Source organism: Macaca nemestrina, chromosome 4, assembly GCF_043159975.1.
Source record: "Macaca nemestrina isolate mMacNem1 chromosome 4, mMacNem.hap1, whole genome shotgun sequence".
In the NCBI taxonomy this organism is placed as follows: Eukaryota; Metazoa; Chordata; class Mammalia; order Primates; family Cercopithecidae; genus Macaca; species Macaca nemestrina.
The window spans coordinates 18435375-18453226 of NC_092128.1; the positions used below are offsets into that span (position 1 = coordinate 18435375).

At 49.1% G+C, this 17852-nt stretch overlaps 1 protein-coding gene across 3 annotated transcripts in view; it reads left to right on the forward strand.

The window, feature by feature from the left end:
• The window catches only part of LOC105471279 (DENN domain containing 2A), a 126591-nt gene that overhangs the window by 89636 nt on the left and 19103 nt on the right, over positions 1-17852 (forward strand). For all 3 annotated transcript variants that reach the window (XM_011723658.2, XM_071094367.1, XM_011723661.3), the window contains 2 exons: positions 3791-3931; positions 5952-6100. In XM_011723658.2, coding sequence (XP_011721960.2) covers positions 3791-3931; positions 5952-6100 — 290 coding nt within the window. The remainder of the gene's footprint in view (positions 1-3790; positions 3932-5951; positions 6101-17852) is intronic.

Here is a 17852-nt window from a genome sequence, read left to right on the forward strand (position 1 = left end):
ATCTGTACTTCATTCCTCTTGTGGCTGAATAATATTCCACTGTACGTATATACAACATTTTATTTATCCATTTGGTATGTACAACATTTTATTTATCCATTTATCCATTGATGGACATTTGGGTGGTTTCCACATTGTGGCCATTGTGAATTATGCTGCTAGGAACACACGTGTACAAATAAACATCTATTCAAGTCCCTGCTTCAATTCTTTTGGGTATACACCCAGAAATAGAGTTGCTGGATCATATGGTAATTCTGTTTAGTTTTTTGAGGAACTGCCATCCTGTCTTTTTAATTTTAATAATACATTTTATTTAACAGAATATGTCCAAAATATTATTTTATTTCAGCATATAATTGACATGAAAAAAATCATTGATATATTTTATATTCTTAATTGTCTATTTTGAGGGCTGGGCACGGCGGCTCACACCTGTAATCCTAGCACTTTGGGAGGCCAAGGTGGTTGGATCACCTGAGGTCAGGAGTTCCAGCCTGGCCAACATGGCAAAATTCCATCTCTACTAAAAGTACAAAAATTAGCCGGGTGCGGTGGCACGTGCCTGTAATCCCAGCTACTTGAGAGGCTGAGGCACGAGAATCACTTGAACCCAGGAGGCAGAGGTTGCAGCGAGCCAAGATTGGGCCATTGCACTCCAGCCTGGGCAACAGAGCAAGACTCAATCTCAAAAAATAAAAAAATTTTTAAAAAGTCCGGGCACAGTGACTCATTCTTGTAACTCCAGCACTTTGGAAGGCCGAGATGGGCGGATCACGAGGTCAGGAAATCAAGACCATCCTGGCTAACACGGTGAAACCCTGTCTCTACTAAAAAAATACAAAAAAATTAGCCGGGCATGGTGGCAGGCACCTGTCGTCCCAGATACTTGGGGGGCTGAGGCAGGAGAATGACGTGAACCTGGGACATGGAGCTTGCAGTGAGCTGAGATTGCGCCACTGCACTCCAGCCTGGGCGACAGAGCGAGACTCTGTCTCAAAAAAAAAAAAAAAAAAGTGTGTTTTTAAATTTAGTTGGTATTTTATACTTTTTTTGGAGGCTGAGGCACAAGAATCACTTGAACCCAGGAGACGGAGGTTGCAGTGAGCCAAGATTGCGCCCTTGCACTCCAGCCTGGGCAACAGAGCAAGACTCAGTCTCAAAAAAAAAAAAAAAAAAACAGAAAAGAAAAGAAAGATTGTGTATTTTGAAATTCAGTTGGTATTTTACACTTTTTTTTTTAGATGGTTTGCTCTTGTTGCCCAGGCTGGAGTGCAATGGCGTGGTGTCGGCCCAATGCAACCTCTGCCTACTGGATTCAAGCAATTCTCCTGCTTCAGCCTCCTAAGTAGCTAGGAGTACAGGCACCTGCCACCACGCCCAGCTAATTTTGTAGTTTTAGTAGAGACAGGGTTTCACCATGTGGGCCAGGCTGGTCTCGAACTCCCAACCTCAGGTGATCCGCCCACCTTGGCCTCCCAAAGTGTTGGGATTACAGGTGGGAGCCACCATGCCCAGCTGGTATTTTACACTTAACAGTACATCTGGGCCGGGCGCAATGGCTCACACCTGTAATCCCAGCACTGGGAGGCCGAGATGGGCAGATCACCTGAGGTCGGGAGTTTGAGACAGCCTGAACAACATGGAGAAACCCCATCTCTACTAAAACTACAAAATTAGCCAGGCGTGGTGGTGCACGCCTGTAATCCCAGCTACTCAGGAGGCTGAGGCAGGAAAATCGCTTGAACCTGGGAGGCGGAGGTTGTAGTGAGCCAAGATCATGCCAATGCACTCCACCCTGGGCAACAAGAGCAAAACTGTCTCAAAAAAATAAAAAATAATAAAAAATGAAAAAAAAACTCTGAATTCAGACTAGCCATATTTCAAGGGCTCAACAGCTACATGTGATACTTTTATAAATGGCAGTTTTTAAAAATAGAGACTGGGTCTCACTATGTTGCCCAGGCTATAATGCAGTGGCATGATCATAGCTCATTGCAGCCTCTAATTCCTGGGCTCAAGCAATCCTCCTGCCTCAGCCTCCCAAGTAGCTGGGATTACAGGTGTGTGCCACCTTACACAGCTTCATAAATGGCATTTTAATTTAGACTCTTCGATTCACAATTAGATTGTGGAGAGTTTGGATTTTGTTTTTTTTGTTTGTTTGTTTGTTTTTAGTTTTTTAGTAGTAGCTTTATTGAGATATAATTCACATACCATGCGATTCACTCATTTTTTTTTTTTTTTTTTTTTGAGACGGAGTCTGGCTCTGCCGCCCAGGCTGGAGTGCAGTGGCGGGATCTCAGCTCACTGCAAGCTCCACCTCCCGGGTTTACGCCATTCTCCTGCCTCAGCCTCCCGAGTAGCTGGGATTACAGGAGCCCACCACCTCGCCCGGCTAGTTTTTTGTATTTTTTTAGTAGAGACGGGGTTTCACCGTGTTAGCCAGGATGGTCTCGATCTCCTGACCTCGTGATCCGCCCGTCTCGGCCTCCCAAAGTGCTGGGATTACAGGCTTGAGCCGCCGCGCAAAGTACACAATTTGCTGAGCACAGTGGCAAGTACCTGTAGTCTCAGCTACTCAGGAGGCTGACGTAGGAGGACACTTGAGCCCAGAAGTTGAAGGCAAGCCTGGGCAACCTAGCAAGACCCGCATCTCTAAAAGAATAAAAAAATATACAGTTCAATGGCTTTTAGCATATTCACAGAGTTATACAAGCCTCACCACAATTTTAGAACATTTTCATCACCCCAACAAAACATCCTATACCTATTAGCAGTTACTCCCTAACTCTAAGCAACCTTCAGTCCGCTTTCTGTCTCTCTGGATTTTTCTATTCTGGACATTTCATCTAAGTGGAATCATACACTAGATGGCCTTTTATAACTAGCTTCTTTCACTTAGCATAATGTCTTCAAGAGTTATCCAAGTTATAGCATATATCAGCACTTTGATGGCTAAATAATATTCCATTATATGGATATAGCACATTTTGTTTATCATTTCCTCAGTTAATGGACATTTAAGTTTCTTCCGTGTTGTAGCTATCATGAATAATGCTGCTACAGACAATCACGTACAAATTTTTATGTGAACATATATGTTTTCATTTTTTTGGGGTAGGGACCTAGGAGTGCTATGTGCTGGGTCATATGGTAAACTCTATGTTTAACCTTTTGAGGAACTACCAGACTGTTCTCCAGAGTGGCTTCACTATTTACATTCCTACCAGCAGTGTATGAGAGTTCTAATTTCTCCACGTCCTTGCCAACACCTGTTATTATCCGTCTTTTTATTAGAGTCATCCTAACGGATGTGAAATGGTATCTCATGGTGCTTTTGATTTGTATTTTCCTGACGGATATCCCCTCCCATGACATTTTAATCCATAAATAAACTGTATTATCTGTTTATGCACTTTGACCTCTTAGAGGGCTACAAACCATTATAATATCTCAGTTTTTTCATTCCTGCCAAAAACCAGTTCTTACCCCCTTGGGGGGATATTACCCCCATTGGGAATGCATGTATTAGCACAACCAGTCACATGGCCAAACCCTAAGTCAAAGGGGCAAGGAAGTAGACTTCACTCCTTGAGTAGGAGCTGCAACGTTGCATGGCAAAGGGTGTGGACACACAGAGGGGAGAAGAATTGGGGACAATCATGTGGAGGGTCAGAAGGCCTGTTCTGGCCTCATGGGGAAAGCAGGGCTTCCCCGTAAGTCTTAAGTCACCATGCCATGGTGCTCTGGCTTCAGAATAGCTAAGCCGCTTTTCTGACCCTTGCAGATATTGGATGAGGTGGAAAAAAGACGAGGCATCTCTCCTGCCCTGGTTCAACCACTCATGAGAAGTGTCATGGAAGCTCCTTTCCCAGCCCTGGGCAAAACCATCCTTGTCAAGAACTTCCTGCCAGGTTCAGGAACTGAGGTAAGTTGCCAGACTCCTTCCTTCTCCCTGGGGGGAGGTAGTGGCCCAGACAGCCGAGTTTCCGTGCTCAGAGGGGCTGCCTTTCAGTGAGCAGTCCAATTCCATGGTGTCCTCTCCCCGCCCCTCGAGCTGGCCCAGATCACTCATCATAAGTTCCACCCTCAGTCCATCCAGGCTAGGACTCTGCCCAAGCGGGAACTATGCTATGGCAGCTGGGGTGTTCCTTTGCATGATGTTGGCCTCAGATTAGGGATCTGCACTGAACATCCTTAGTTTCTTTTAATAGCCCATTTTCATTCATACAGTGTATTGAAACCTATTTACATTTCAAGTCTGTATCGCCTCTATAACTTTATTTTTTGTTTTTGTTTTTGAGACCAAGTCTTGCACTATTGCCCAGGCTGGAGTGCAGTGGTGCAATCTCAGCTCACTGCAACCTCCGCCTCCCAGGTTCAAGCTATTCTCCTGCCTCAGCTTCCCAAGTAGCTGGGACTACAGGTGCCTGCCACCACACCTGGCTAATTTTTGTATTTTTAGTAGAGACGGGATTTCACCATGTTGGCCAGGATGGTCTGAAACTCCTGACCTCGTGATCCGCCCGCCTCAGCCTCCCAAAGTGCTGGGATTACAGGCATGAGCCACCGCGCCCGGCCTGGGCTGGGATTTTACGAAAGAGTTTGTTTTCATCCCTCTCAACCCCTTTGCATGGCTTGGTGGACATCAGAAGAAGGACCCCATTTAGCCTTGAGTCTTCAGTTTCAGAGACCCTCAGCAAACCAGATCACCTCTGGAAACAAAGGAGGGAGGAGAATAGGCCTGGAACACTCTGGAACAACCTAGTTTCCCAGCAGAGAGAACAGCAGTCTCTCTGTTGCCAGAGAGCCTGAAAACATCCCATACCAGATGCAGTGGCTTGGCCATGGGGACGTAGCAGGGAGGTTACCGGAGGGGAAGTCTCACTGTGGGGGCAGCACCAGGCAGGGGCAATGCTAAGAGTGAAATCCACTCTCCACTCACTGGGAAGGAGGCAGCTATTTAAAGAGAAAAAAACATGACATGGGTACCAACTTGAGGGAATTCAGGAACACTTCAACAAGTGCAGAAGAAGAAGATATATACACAGGCTGGGCACACGGTGGCTTACGCCTGTAATCCCAGCATGCCTGTAATCCCTTCTTTTGGGAGGCCGAGGCAGGTGGATCACTTGGAGTCAGGAGTTCGAGACGAGCCTGGCCAACATGGTGGAACCCTGTCTCTACTAACAATACAAAAATTAGCTGGGCATGGTGGCGGGCACCTATAATCTCAGCTACTTGGGAGGCTGAGGCAAGAGAATTGCTCGAAGCTGGGAGGCAGAGGCTGCAATAAGCCAAGACTGCACCACTGCACTCCAGCCTGGGCAACAGAGTAAGACTCCATCTCAAAAAAAAGAAGATATAGACACAAAGCACAAAAGCTGAAAGCACACATCATCAGAAATGGAGTGGGAAGGAGTCAGGATTACCTAAAAAACACCTTCTTGAGGTGGCAGCAAGTCTCCGAAGTGCTGCTCAGGCCTGCTGGGCGTTCCGTGCTAGCCTGGGATTTCCACCTAGCAGGTACCAGTTCCTCAAGAGACAGAGATGCTCTCCGCTGGACTCTCAGGGACAGAACAGTTTTCAAAAGTCCTATAAACTCTCCATGGCGAGTGCAGATACGCTGTTGCCGGGGAGAGCCCCCAACCATTTGGGGCCAAAAACCATTGATTTTGCCATCCTGTGTCCTCCCCTTCATCCACACCGTCCTCAGTCTCATAGCTGAATGTGAGACGCTTGCTTCCCTACCAAAGCTACCTCCTTCCCCAGTCTTCTGGCATCTTTCTTTTCCCCCAATCCTTTCGTTTTGCTTTTTTTCTTTCCCTTTTCCCCCGCCAGTGGGCCACCCCTGATGAGGACCTCAGAGCCCCGTGACTGCGACGCCCGTGAGAGGCCTGGCTGCGTAGCTGGGCCCCTCCTTCATGGCTGCTCCTGTTCCCTGGCAGGTGATCGAACTGTGCCGCCCGCTGGACTCCCGGCTCGAGCACGTGGACTTTGAGTCTCTCTTCTCCTCCCTCAGTGTCCGCCACCTGGTCTGTGTGTTTGCCTCCCTGCTTCTGGAGAGGAGGGTCATCTTCATCGCAGACAAGCTCAGGTACCCGCCTTGGCTACTTCGTTAAAGCGTTTGAATGACAGTCACTCTTGGACCCTCTAGTCTGTAGAGCAGGTGACTGCCTAGCATTGAAGAGTAAGCCCTTCTGAGATAAGGATGGAATAGGCTGGGCACAGTGACTCATGCCTGTAATCTCAGCACTTTGAGAGGCTGAGATGGATGGATCACTTGAGGCCAGGAGTTTGAGGCCAGCCTGTCCAACATGGTGAAACCCCGTCTCTACTAAAAATAGAAAAATTAGCCAGCTGTGGTGGCCTACACCTGTTATCCCAGCTACTTGGGAGGCTAAGGCACAGGAATTGATTGAACCTGGGAGGTGAACATTGTGGTGAGCTGAGATCTCACCACTGCATTCCAGCCTGGGCAACAGAGGGAGACCTTCTCTCCTGCCCCCACAAAAAAAGGATGGCCAGGCACAGTGGCTCACGCCTGTAATCCCAGCACTTTGGGAGGCTGAGGCAGTCGGATCACCTGAGGTCAGGAGTTCAAGACCAGCCTGGCCAACATGGTGAAATCCCATCTCTACTAAAAATACAAAAATTAGCCAGGCATGGTGGCTCGTGCCTATAATACCAGCTCAGCTACTTGAGAGGCTGAGGCACAAGAATCGCTTGAACCCCAGAGGCAGAGGCTGCAATGAGCTGAGATCGCACCATTGCACTCCAGCCTGAGTGACAGAGCGACATTCCATCTCAAAAATAAAAGTAAAATAGGCCAGGTGTGGTGACTCATGCCTGTAATCCCAACATTTTGGGAGGCCAAGGCAGGCAGATCACTTGAGGTCAGGAGTTCGAGACCAGCCTGGCCAACATGGTGAAACTCTGTCTCTGCTAAAAATACAAAAATTAGCCGCGCGTGGTGGTGGGTGCCTGTAGTCCCAGCTACTCAAGAGGCTGAGACAGGAGAATCGCTTGGACCCGGGAGGCAGAGATTGCAGTGAGCCAAGATCATGCCACTGCACTCCAGCCTGGAGACAGAGCAAGACTCCATCTCAAAAAATAAAAAATAAGATAAAATAAAGGATGGAATCAGTTGGCAGCTCAGACTGGAGATCTGGGAGGCATACCGCTTTGCACTGCTATGTGCGACTTCCCTGGCATTGGTGGGCTTTCCACTCATTCTGCCATGTGTCAGACACTCCACTATGTGGTAGGAAAACAGAGAAAAGACACAACTGGCATGGTGGCTCACGCCTGTAATCACTGCACTTTAGGAGGCTGACGTGGGAAGACTGCTTGAGTGAAGTAGTTTGAGACCAGCCTGGGCAACACAGTAAGATCCCCATCTCTACAAAAAATGTAAAAAAAAAAAAAAAAAAAAAACAACATTAGCCAGGTATGGTGGCTCGAGCCTGCAGTCCCTGCTACTAGGGAGGCTGAGGTAGGAAGATTGCTTGAGCCCAGAAGTTCAAGGCTGCAGTGAGCTATAATCATGCCACTGCACTCCAACCTGGGCAACAGAACAAGACCTTGTCTCAAAAAAAAAAAAAAAGAAAGAAAAGAAAAAAAACCCACAGACTTGTCTCAGTGCAGTGGGGTAACAGAGACATAAGCCGACTATCCAGGACCCCATTAGAGGCAGGTGGAGGCAGTGAGTTCTGGAGACCGAGGGAGGGCACTCACTCCCAGGGAGGCGAGTTCTGAGAGCCAACACTCAGAACAAGTAGTCAGCACAATGCAGGCAAAAGGAGCCATCCTACAGAGATACGGGGACAGGTGAGGCCTAGCTGTCACCTTCAGGACTGCAAAGCAGGCTGGGCGCAGTGGCTCATGAGTGTAATCCCAGCACTTTGGGAAGCTGAGGCGGGTGGATCACTTGAGGTCAGAAGTTCAAGACCAGCCTGACCAACATAGTGAAACCCCGTCTCTACTAAAACTACCAAAAAATTTAGTATGGCATGGTGGCGCACGCATGTAATCCCAGCTACTTGGGAGGCTTGAAGAGGAATCGCTTGAACCCGGGAGACGGAGGTTGCAGTGAGCCGAGATCATGCCATTGCACTCCAGCCTGGGTAACAAGAGCGAAACTAAAAAAAAAAAAGAGAGAGAGAGAAAGAAAAATAACTGCAAAGTAGTTCACTAGGGCTGGCGCAGAGAGAGGAAGGTGGGGGAGGGAGATGAGCTAGCAGTGGTGGACAGAAGCCAGCTCACAGAAGGCTGCAGGGCCATGCTCGAGAGGACAGACCGTCCTGAGGGCATCCCTTCCTCACCGTTAAAGCGAATGCCCTCCCATCACACACACAGACTCAGTGCCCCATAGGAGGCCACCCCCATCCCAGTGGGCACATTCAGTGATTTGCTAAGGCCATGTCACAAATCAAAGAAGATCCGGAAGGAAATGCAGACAAGGACTTGGGTTCGTTCTAAGCTTCTAAAAAGAGAATTCTTTGCATTTTTGAAATACTGAATCAGAGCCTTCTTTGCTTTGGAACTGGGGGCACAGAAGCGTGAGGGGTGGCTGCAGCCCCAGAAAGGGCCGAGATGCGGGGCCAGCCAACCGGGTGGTGCAGATGAGGCCACCTGAGAAGTACATCTGGAAAGAAGCAGTGCCAAAACAAAAAAAAACCTGAAGCACTGTGGTTTGGAGAGGAAATCTGACTCTGACCTATGGAAAACAAAAGGGAAGAAAAAAAGGCATAGAAGAATGGAAGGGACAAACTCTGTAGATAGGCGGGGCGGGAAGCGGCCCCACCCTCTCCCCTCACGCCGCACATCTGGTCACCTTTCTGATGCACCTCTTTGGACAGCAGCCATCTGGCTGTTCCCAGCCTGCTCCCACCCTGTGTTTTAGTTCACTATTCACTTTTAAATGTCAGCGTGATTGTACTCCTGGTGCACTTTTGTCAGCTCTGGAAGCAGGCCCTCTCTGTAAGCCTGCAGCTGGTGCTGGGCGCTGGGGAGCTCTCCAAGCTCCTGGGCACTGGGGAATTCAGCCGAGGGAGTTCTCAAGGTTGGAGCCCTGGAAGCCAGGATGAGTAATAACCCTTCAGTGACCAGGATCGGATTTCATCAGCACCATAGTAACTGTCTTTATCCTCTCCATCCCCCACTCCCTCCATCCCCTAGAGGTGGAATTCTCAGGCTTGGATTTGGGGGAGGGGAAAATGATGGATTTCAGAAAGGCCTGGGCTAGAAGTGGAAAGCCAGCCAAGGAAACCCAGCTGGAGTGTTGGTGGGGACAGTCCCTGGGGAACGTGCCTGCGGGGTGAAGATGTTAGATTTGGGGAGGGCCCACCCTGAGAAGATGTCTGGGAAGGGCACCGCTGGAGAGGAGCCGTGGGCCCCCTTCACACACCCCAGCCTCCCCCAGACTCTCTCCAGGGGGAAGAAAACTAAGTATCATGGGTTTTTCTGGTAAAAGTACAGTGAGACACCACTGCACTCCAGTCCTGGTGACAGAGCAAGACTCTGTCTCTAAAAATTAAGAAGAAAAAAAAAAACTTAAAAACAAAGTGCAGGGAGAGAAAAGGGGGGAACAGAAAAGGGAAGGGGCCTTGTCAGAGACAAACACATCCCCAAAGGGCAATGCAGGGGGACATGTCAGAAGGCTCGGGACACAAAGAAACCTGGAAATGCCAGCCAGTCTCAGTGGCTCACACCTGTAATCCCAGCACTTTGGGAGGCCGAGGCGAGCAGATCACCTGAGGTCAGGAGTTCAAGACTAGCCTGGCCAACATGGCGAAACCCTGTCTCTCCTAAAAATACAAAAATTAGCTGGTCGTGGTGGCACACGCCTATAATCCCAGCTACTCGGGAGGCTGAGGCAGAAGAATCACTTGAACCTGGGAGGCAGAGGTTGTGGTGAGCCTAGATCACGCCATCGCACTCCCGCCTGGGCGACAGAGCGAGACTGTCTAAAAAAAGAAAGAAAGAAAGAAACCTGGAAATGCCTGCCCCACATCTGGGAGAGGACTTGACGCCTTCGCCTTTTTGCCGGACAGATTTCTGTGTGGACAGGTTGGACGCTGGGCCAGCCCCACAGAGCTCCTGTCACGAGAGACAGACAAAAATAAGCAAAGCCCAGCAGCCGAGAGTGGACCCCGCCTGGATTCCTGGGCCTTGGCTGTTCCCCAGCCACCCTCCCTGCCCTACTCTGGGGCCCCACGACGGAGGAGACAGTCACCAGTGGGATCGGTAGGAGAGGCATTGGTGTTTCTCTCCAACCTTCCACAGTGCCTGGCATTCTGCCCTTGGAGAGTTCATCTTTTCAAACGGCTCATGCCGTGAGTGGGTCCAGACACCAGCTGTGGCTGCCGCAAGCAGGTCTCCCCACGGGCACGTCATGCCCATCAGGGGTTTTCTTCTGCAGCAGCTGCCAGATGTCAGGCGCTGGGAGGATGGGATTTCTGTGGGAAAAGAGAAGGCAGTGGGAACGTGGATCACTTTGGTGCCCTCCTTGGAGCCAGAGCCGGGCGATGGTACAGTAATGGTGTGCGTGTGTAAGAAAGACCGTTATTGGGTTTTTAGACCCTTTACAGCTTTCAGAGGTACACATCCCTCTCCCATCACTCAGGGAGGTTTCCCAGAGTAGGGAGGACCCCTGGGCATCCTTAGCCATTGGCCCTGGGTCTCCTAATTCGTAAGACGCGGCCCCACGTGGCTCTGACTTTCCGGGACTCCACTGTCTTGTTTTCTCTGAAAGCAGCCCTCGCTTTTCCTGTTACAAATGGCTCCACATGCTCTCCCCACTGCCCAATAAATCATCCTTCCATCCTACACGGGTTCCGTGCAGACCTGAAGAGATGGAAATCTGCATAAAGAAAGGCCTGAAGAGCTCTGAGACAGGAAGAGGGTAAACAAATCGTGAGCAAAGCTGATGAGGATGACGGCAGCGACCAGGCGTGGAGCGGCCTCTGTGCCAGGTGCCTTACGAGGGTCTGACCTGCGTCATTTCACGGCCCCCCACAGCCCTGTCACATGGGTAACTAACAGGCGTGCAGAGGATCCATCATTCTGCTCAAAGAAGCAGGGAGTGGGAGAGCTGCCGGGCTTTGGAGAGGACGGAGGGAAACCATCTGGGCTGCAGGCTCCAGGGATGGGTGACGAGCAGGGTCTGGGGACCTGTCCGTCTACAGAAATGTATAAGGAAAGCCTCCCTAGCACAGGTCCTCACGCCCTGCTTCGTGCTGGGCAGTCAGGGGAAGTCTGTGCTTTTCTCCTCAGGGCCCGCCCGGCCTCCCTTACGCCTTTGTCTTTCCAGCAGGGTCCCAGTGAGAGAGGTGTGATCAGGTCACCCCCAAGGCCTCCCCCAGCTTTGAAACTCTCTGACTCCACGGGCCATGTGGAGGAATCCGTATCCACCTCGATCTGTCTGATTTACGGGAAAGTAGCCATAGGGAATTGAAGCGTTATTTGGCCAGGCCATGACAAACAAGGGTTTGGAGACCAATGATTGGCTGCAAGTTGCCTGACCTGGAAAATTCTGGAAAGTCTTTAGGCCAGGCGCAGTTGCTCATGCCTGTCATCCCAGTATTTTGGGAGGCCGAGGCAGGTGGATTTCTTGAGGCCAGGAATTCAAGACCATCCTGGCCAATGTGGTGAAACCCCGTCTCTACTGAAAAGACAAAAATAAGCCAGGTGTGGTGGCACACGCCTGTAATCCCAACTACTCGGGAGACTGAGGCAGGAGAATCACTTGAACCTAGGAGGCAGAGGTTACAGTAAGCTGAGATTGCACCACTGCACTCCAACCTGGGCGACAGAGCAAGACTCCATCTCAAAAAAAACAAAGAAAGAAAAAAAATTTTTAAAAAGGCCGGGAGCAGCCAGGCGTGGTGGCTCACGCCTGTAATCCCAGCACTTTGGGAGGCCGAGGCAGGTGGATCACAAGGTCAGGAGATCAAAACCATCATGGCTAACACAGTGAAACCCCATTTCTACTAAAAACACAAAAAATTAGCCGGGTATGGTGGTGCACACTTGTAATCCCAGCTACTTGGGAAGCTGAGGCAGGAGAATCACTTGAACCAGGGAGGTGGAGGTTGCAGCGAGCCGAGATAAAGCCACTGCACTCCAGCCTGGGCAATAGAGTAAGACTCCGTCTCAAAAAAAAAGAAAAAAAAAAAGGCTGGGTGCAGTTGCTCAAGCCTGTAATCCCAGCACTTTGGGAGGCCAAGGCAGATGGATCGCCTGAGGTTGGGAGTTCAAGACCAGCCTTGCCGACATGGTGAAATCCCATCTCTATTAAAAATACAAAAATTAGCCAGGCATGGTGGCGGGCGCCTGTAATCCCAGCTACTTAGGAGGCTGAGGCAGTAGAATGACTTGAACCTGGGAGGCAGAGGTTGCAGTGAACTGAGATCACACTACTACACTCCAGCCTGGGCAACAAAGTGAGACTCTATCTCAATAAAAAATAAAATAGGCCAGGCGCGGTGGCTCATGCCTGTAATTCCAGCACTTTGGGAGGCTGAGGCAGGTGGATCACAAGGTCAGGAGTTCGAGACCAGCCTGACTAACATGGTGAAACCCCATCTCTACTGAAAATACAAAAAAAATTAGCCGGGTATAGTGGTGGGTGCCTGTAATCCCAGCTACTTTGGAGGCTGAGGCAGGAGAATCGCTTGAACCCGGGAGGTGGTTGCAGTGAGCCAAGATCATGCCATTGCACTCCAACCTGGGCAATAGAGCAAGACTCTGTCTCAAAAATAAATAAATAAATAAATAAACAAACAAACATTTAAAAAATTAAAAATTTTTTAGAAAGAAAGTCTTCAGGTTAAGTTACAGCTGGTACCCTCATCCCCAGTACTCCCGGGGCTGCACATGCACTGATACCCAACCCTGCTCCACTCACGTGGCAGAAAGCCTCCTTATTCTCCTGATTTCCAGCTGTAGCCCTTAAGTTAGTAAGGGCACGGAACAGGGCATGAGAACAGGACATGTCACAGACTCAGTGCATGGCCCCGTGACATCCCAGAGGGGACCTTCGCCCACTCTAGGTCGGTAGGCACCCCCGCAGCACTCTCCCCCACAAATACAATTTATTCTCTCATCTTCGCTGCTGTGAGTCTCCCACTGCAAGAGGAAGCTTCAGGGAGTTATGGCAAATATTGTATGAGTTATAAAAGGGTTTTAAGTTGAGCCAAAAATCTATCAAGTTTAGAATAACATTTTTGCTCTGTTTTATCTTTAGGGTGGACATTGAGTGTTCTAATGGCTCTGTCAAGCTGGAGTTTGACAGATGGAAAGGAAAGAATGCTGTTTTGATGGCTTGTTCTGTGGTCATGACAACAGATAAATACTTCTCTACACCCTCGCCTTCATTTTCCTGATGATAAACATTTTGTGTTTTACTTTACTAATTTCAGTTCCCCAAAGTTTTGGCTAAACCTATAGACCAGGCTGAATGATAAAGTCAGAGCTGCATATAAACAAATATGTGCAAAAAGTTTTAGAGGGAGGCCGGACATGGTGGCTCATGCCCATAATCCTAGCACTTTAGGCCAAAGTGGGAGGATTGCTTGAGCCCAGGAGTTTGAGAACAGCTTGGGCAACTTAGCAAGACCCCATCTCTTAAAACAAACAAACAAACAAAAACCTTTATAGCTGACAAAGTTTTCAATATTCAAGAAATTTATGAGCTAGGCATAGTGGCACATGCCGGTAGTCCCAGCTGCTCAGAAGGCTGAGGTGGAAGGATCATGTGAGCCCAGGAGTTTGAGGTGCAGTGACTGCACCACTGCCCTCCAGCCGGGGTGGACCTTGTCTTTAAAAAGCAAATTAAAAAATAAAACAAGTAAGAAATTGACTTACATGTTTGTAGTGCATGAAACCATAAGCTAAATGATAGACTACTGGCTAGTGATAAGTAGGATTAGGTGGGCAAATCTTGACACATACAGGAATTTGAACCTTGTCTTTGACATATAGGTAACTACACAAATAAGTTCATATGTAGCTGTGCACTTTCATCCTCTTATTTGTTTGGTTTGGTTCATTTTTAATAAGTTTACACAAGCTTAAATGAGAATCCCATGTCCTCTCTAGAATTGGTTGCACCCAACATTTGCCATCCCAAGAGGTTGGGCTTCTCACCACACCCTCTCCAGGGAGATGAGTTTGCCCAAGGCCTGGCTGAAAGTGTTCAAAGCTGCCACCTTGCTGCTCTGGCATCCATAAGATACTTCAGACGTCTAGCTAGTCCTCAGCGTGGTTGACAGAGTCTTAGAGATAAGTACATTTAGTTCAGCAAAGTCCTATGAAAAATAACAATTTTAGGCAGGTGCGGTGGCTCATGCCTGTAACCCCAGCACTTTGGGAGGCCGAGACAGATGGATCACCTGAGGTCGGGAGTTTGAGACCAGCCTGGCCAACATGGTGAAACCCCGTCTCTACTAAAAATACAAAAAGTAGCTGGGGGGGATGGCAGGCGCCTGTAATCCCAGCTACTCAGGAGGCTGAGGCAGGAGAATCACTTGAACCCAGGAGGCGGAGGCTGCAGTGAGCCAAGATGGTGCCACTGTACTGCAGCTTGGGCAACAGAGCCAGACTCCATTTCAAAAAAAAATACAATTTTAATAGTATAATTGTACAGCCTGATTAAATGTTAAGAATTAACTACCTGTTTTTGGATATGAACACCAACAAGGTACCAATTAGAGCAAGATTTAGAGTTTAGCATAGCCGCAAATGCTATTGTCTTCTAATCCAGACCCATCGCTAACATATGCTGGGGCTGGAAGCTTACTCCAGTTCTTCTCTTGGAGTCAAATCCCTCCCAGACTGTACTGGCTTTGAAACGCTGGCATCTTCACCTTTTGGGTACACTGCAGCCGCTGGAAACCTCTCAGACAGGTTTCTCTGATTCTTTTTTTTTTTTTTTTTTTTCCTGAGACGGAGTTTTACTCTATTTCCCAGGCTGGAGTGCAGTGGCATGATCTCGGCTCACTGCAGCCTCCACCTCCCGGGTTCAAGTGATTCTCCTGCCTCAGCCTCCCAAGCAGCTGGGACTACAGGCACATGCCACCACAGCTGGCTAATTTTTCTGTATTTTTAGTAGAGACGGGGTTTCACCATATTGGCCAGGCTGGTCTCAAATTCCTGACCTCAAGTGATCTGCCTGCCTCAGCCTCCCACAATGTTGAGATTATAGGCATGAGCCACTACACATGGCCTTCTCTATGAATTTCTTAGTGAGTGTCACCATCATTATTTTGTTCTGTCTTGGCAAAGGAGCCCTAGAATTACCTTCCCGTGACGCCCTTCGTTCTTTTGATGGCCTCAACAAAAGCTCCTATTTCCAGCTCCTGGCCTTTGCTCTCTCTTCGGGGTTCATCATTTGTAGATTAAGTTAAAGTTGAAAGGACAGCCAGGTGCGGTTGCTCACACCTGTAATCCCAGCACTTTGGGAGGCCGAGGCAGGTGGATCACCTGAGGTCAGGAGTTTGAGACCAGCCTGACCAACGTGGTGAAACCCCATCTCTACTAAAAAATACAAAATTTAGCTGGACGTGGTGGGATATGGCTGTAATCCCAGCTCTTCAGGAGGCTGAGACAGGAGAATCACTTGAACCCGGGAGGCAGAGGTTGCAGTGAGCCGAGACCACACCATAGCACTCTAGCCTGGGCAACAAGAAAGAAACTCCATCTCAAAAAGTAAGAAATGAAAAAAAGCTGGACGGACATCAGCAACGATCTAGCGATGATCTAGTCTACTTTAGTTATTTCACAGGTGAAGAATCTGAGGCCTGGAGCAGTTAAGGGCTTTACCTGAGATCACCCAGAGAATAATAGAACTAGTTGTCTTGGAGCCCAGCCCGTGTTCGTTTTCATCTGTGTGGCACACGGCCTCAGGGTTTGCAAGTACAGTGATGGAAGCCAGGCAGCCCCTCCTGGTAGGTTTCACCAGGCACCAGACCACACCTGAGTTTACCTTTCACTCATGTTCTCGGGAGTGGTGCATTAACAGGAGAGCTACTTTGCTTGGGATACTAAAGGGTAGTCATTGAATCAGCCTTCCAGTTCCAGGGGTGTTCCTCTAATTCGGGAAACTCTTCATTTACTTTTCTGGTAGCATCTTAGAGGAAGCTCTGTGCTGGATCCTTACTGGTTCATAGAGAGTTGGAAGCCAGCTGAGCATAGGAACACCAAGTATGGAGCAGAGGCCTGGTAGCAACCAGAACTAAAGAGTTGGCTCCAGGAAAACTTTCGCATTCCTTACAAGTGCGTCCTGATGTTCTGGAATACTGCTCCAACCCTCAGGAACCACCACCCAACAGCAAAACATCCTTGGACCCAACCCTTCTCACCCATGCCCAACTTTTAGCCCTGCGGCCCAGCCAACCTCCCACTGGGGCCTTCTCTTCCCTGCCCCACTTCTGTACAATTGATCACAGCTGTGAGTGCTGGCGTTTCTTTCCTCCACACCACTATAATGCAAACCAGCTGCGAGCGAGGACTCTCTATGACTTCCTTCAGAAACACTGCCTCTCCTCCAGCCCCTCCACCTCCACACTGCAGCAAGCCCTCTTGACCAGTCATCCCTAGCATCCCCAGAACCACTGCCTATTGGCATGTTCCTAAGAGACCACCAGTCCCAGCCGTGCCCACCTCTGGCTTTCACAAGTCGGGGAACAAAATTTTATTACCACTTGCATCAGGGATTGAGAAAAACAAGCTCCATTCAAAATAATCCTTTCCTGCTCTATCATTTATTTTGAGGAAAGGGCTGCCACTCGTGTAATTATTTGCAAAATTTGACCTTTTAATGTTTAGGGGCAGAATTATTTTTAGAATATTGGTGTGGGCCAGGTGTGGTGGCTCATGCCTGTAAATCCCAGCACTTTGGGAGGCCAAGGTGGGTGGATCGTGAGGTCAAGAGTTCGAGACAAGCCAGACCAACATGGTGAAACCCCGTCTCTACAGAGAATACAAAAATTAACCAGGCGTGGTGGCACATGCCTGTAATCCCAGCAACTCGGGAGGCTGAGGCAGGAGAATCACTTGAACCAGGGAGGCAGAGGTTGCAGTAAGCCAAGATTGCACCATTGCACTCCAGCCTGGGTGCCAGAGCAAGACTCCATCTCAAAAAAAAAAAAAAGAAAAAAAAAAATTAACCAGGCATCGGTGGCACATGCTTGTAATCCCAGCTACTTGGGAGACTGAGGCAGGAGAATCACTTGAACCCAGGAGGTGGAGGTTGCAATGAGCTTAGATCATGCCACTGCACTCCAGTCTGGGCGACAGAGTGAGACTCCATCTAAAAAAAAAAAAAAAAAAAAAAAAAAAAAAGGTGATGTGGGCTAGAGAGCAAGAGGAGTGAGACCCCTTCACCTGCCTGCTTGTTGCCATATTGTCTCCAGCACCCTGTGCTCCATGGGCTCCAGCTAACGAGGTATTCATGATGACCAGGTACAGAAACGTTCACTGCAGCCACAACAATGGGATCAGACTACTCAAAACAAACTTGCTACAGGAGATAGTTAACAAACAGCGGCAGCTTCTCCCACGCGGCCAGCTGGTTCCCCAGCCAGTCGTCATCATTTGTTACATCAAGCCTGAACACTGCTGTCCTGGAGCCCCATGCATCCAGTTCACTGAGTGAACTTTGCCTTTCTTTCTGTCACGTTTCTCCACTAGCCTCCGCATCTAGCAGCAGCATTGCGGGTCATCTTTCCTGACCTTGCTCCCACGACCTTCTCCTCCAGACGGTTCACACTCGCTGCAGCTGAACCAGGGCCTCCGAGTGTCCCAGGCCCCAGGGGCCTCTCTGTCACTGCAGGCAACATAGGGCT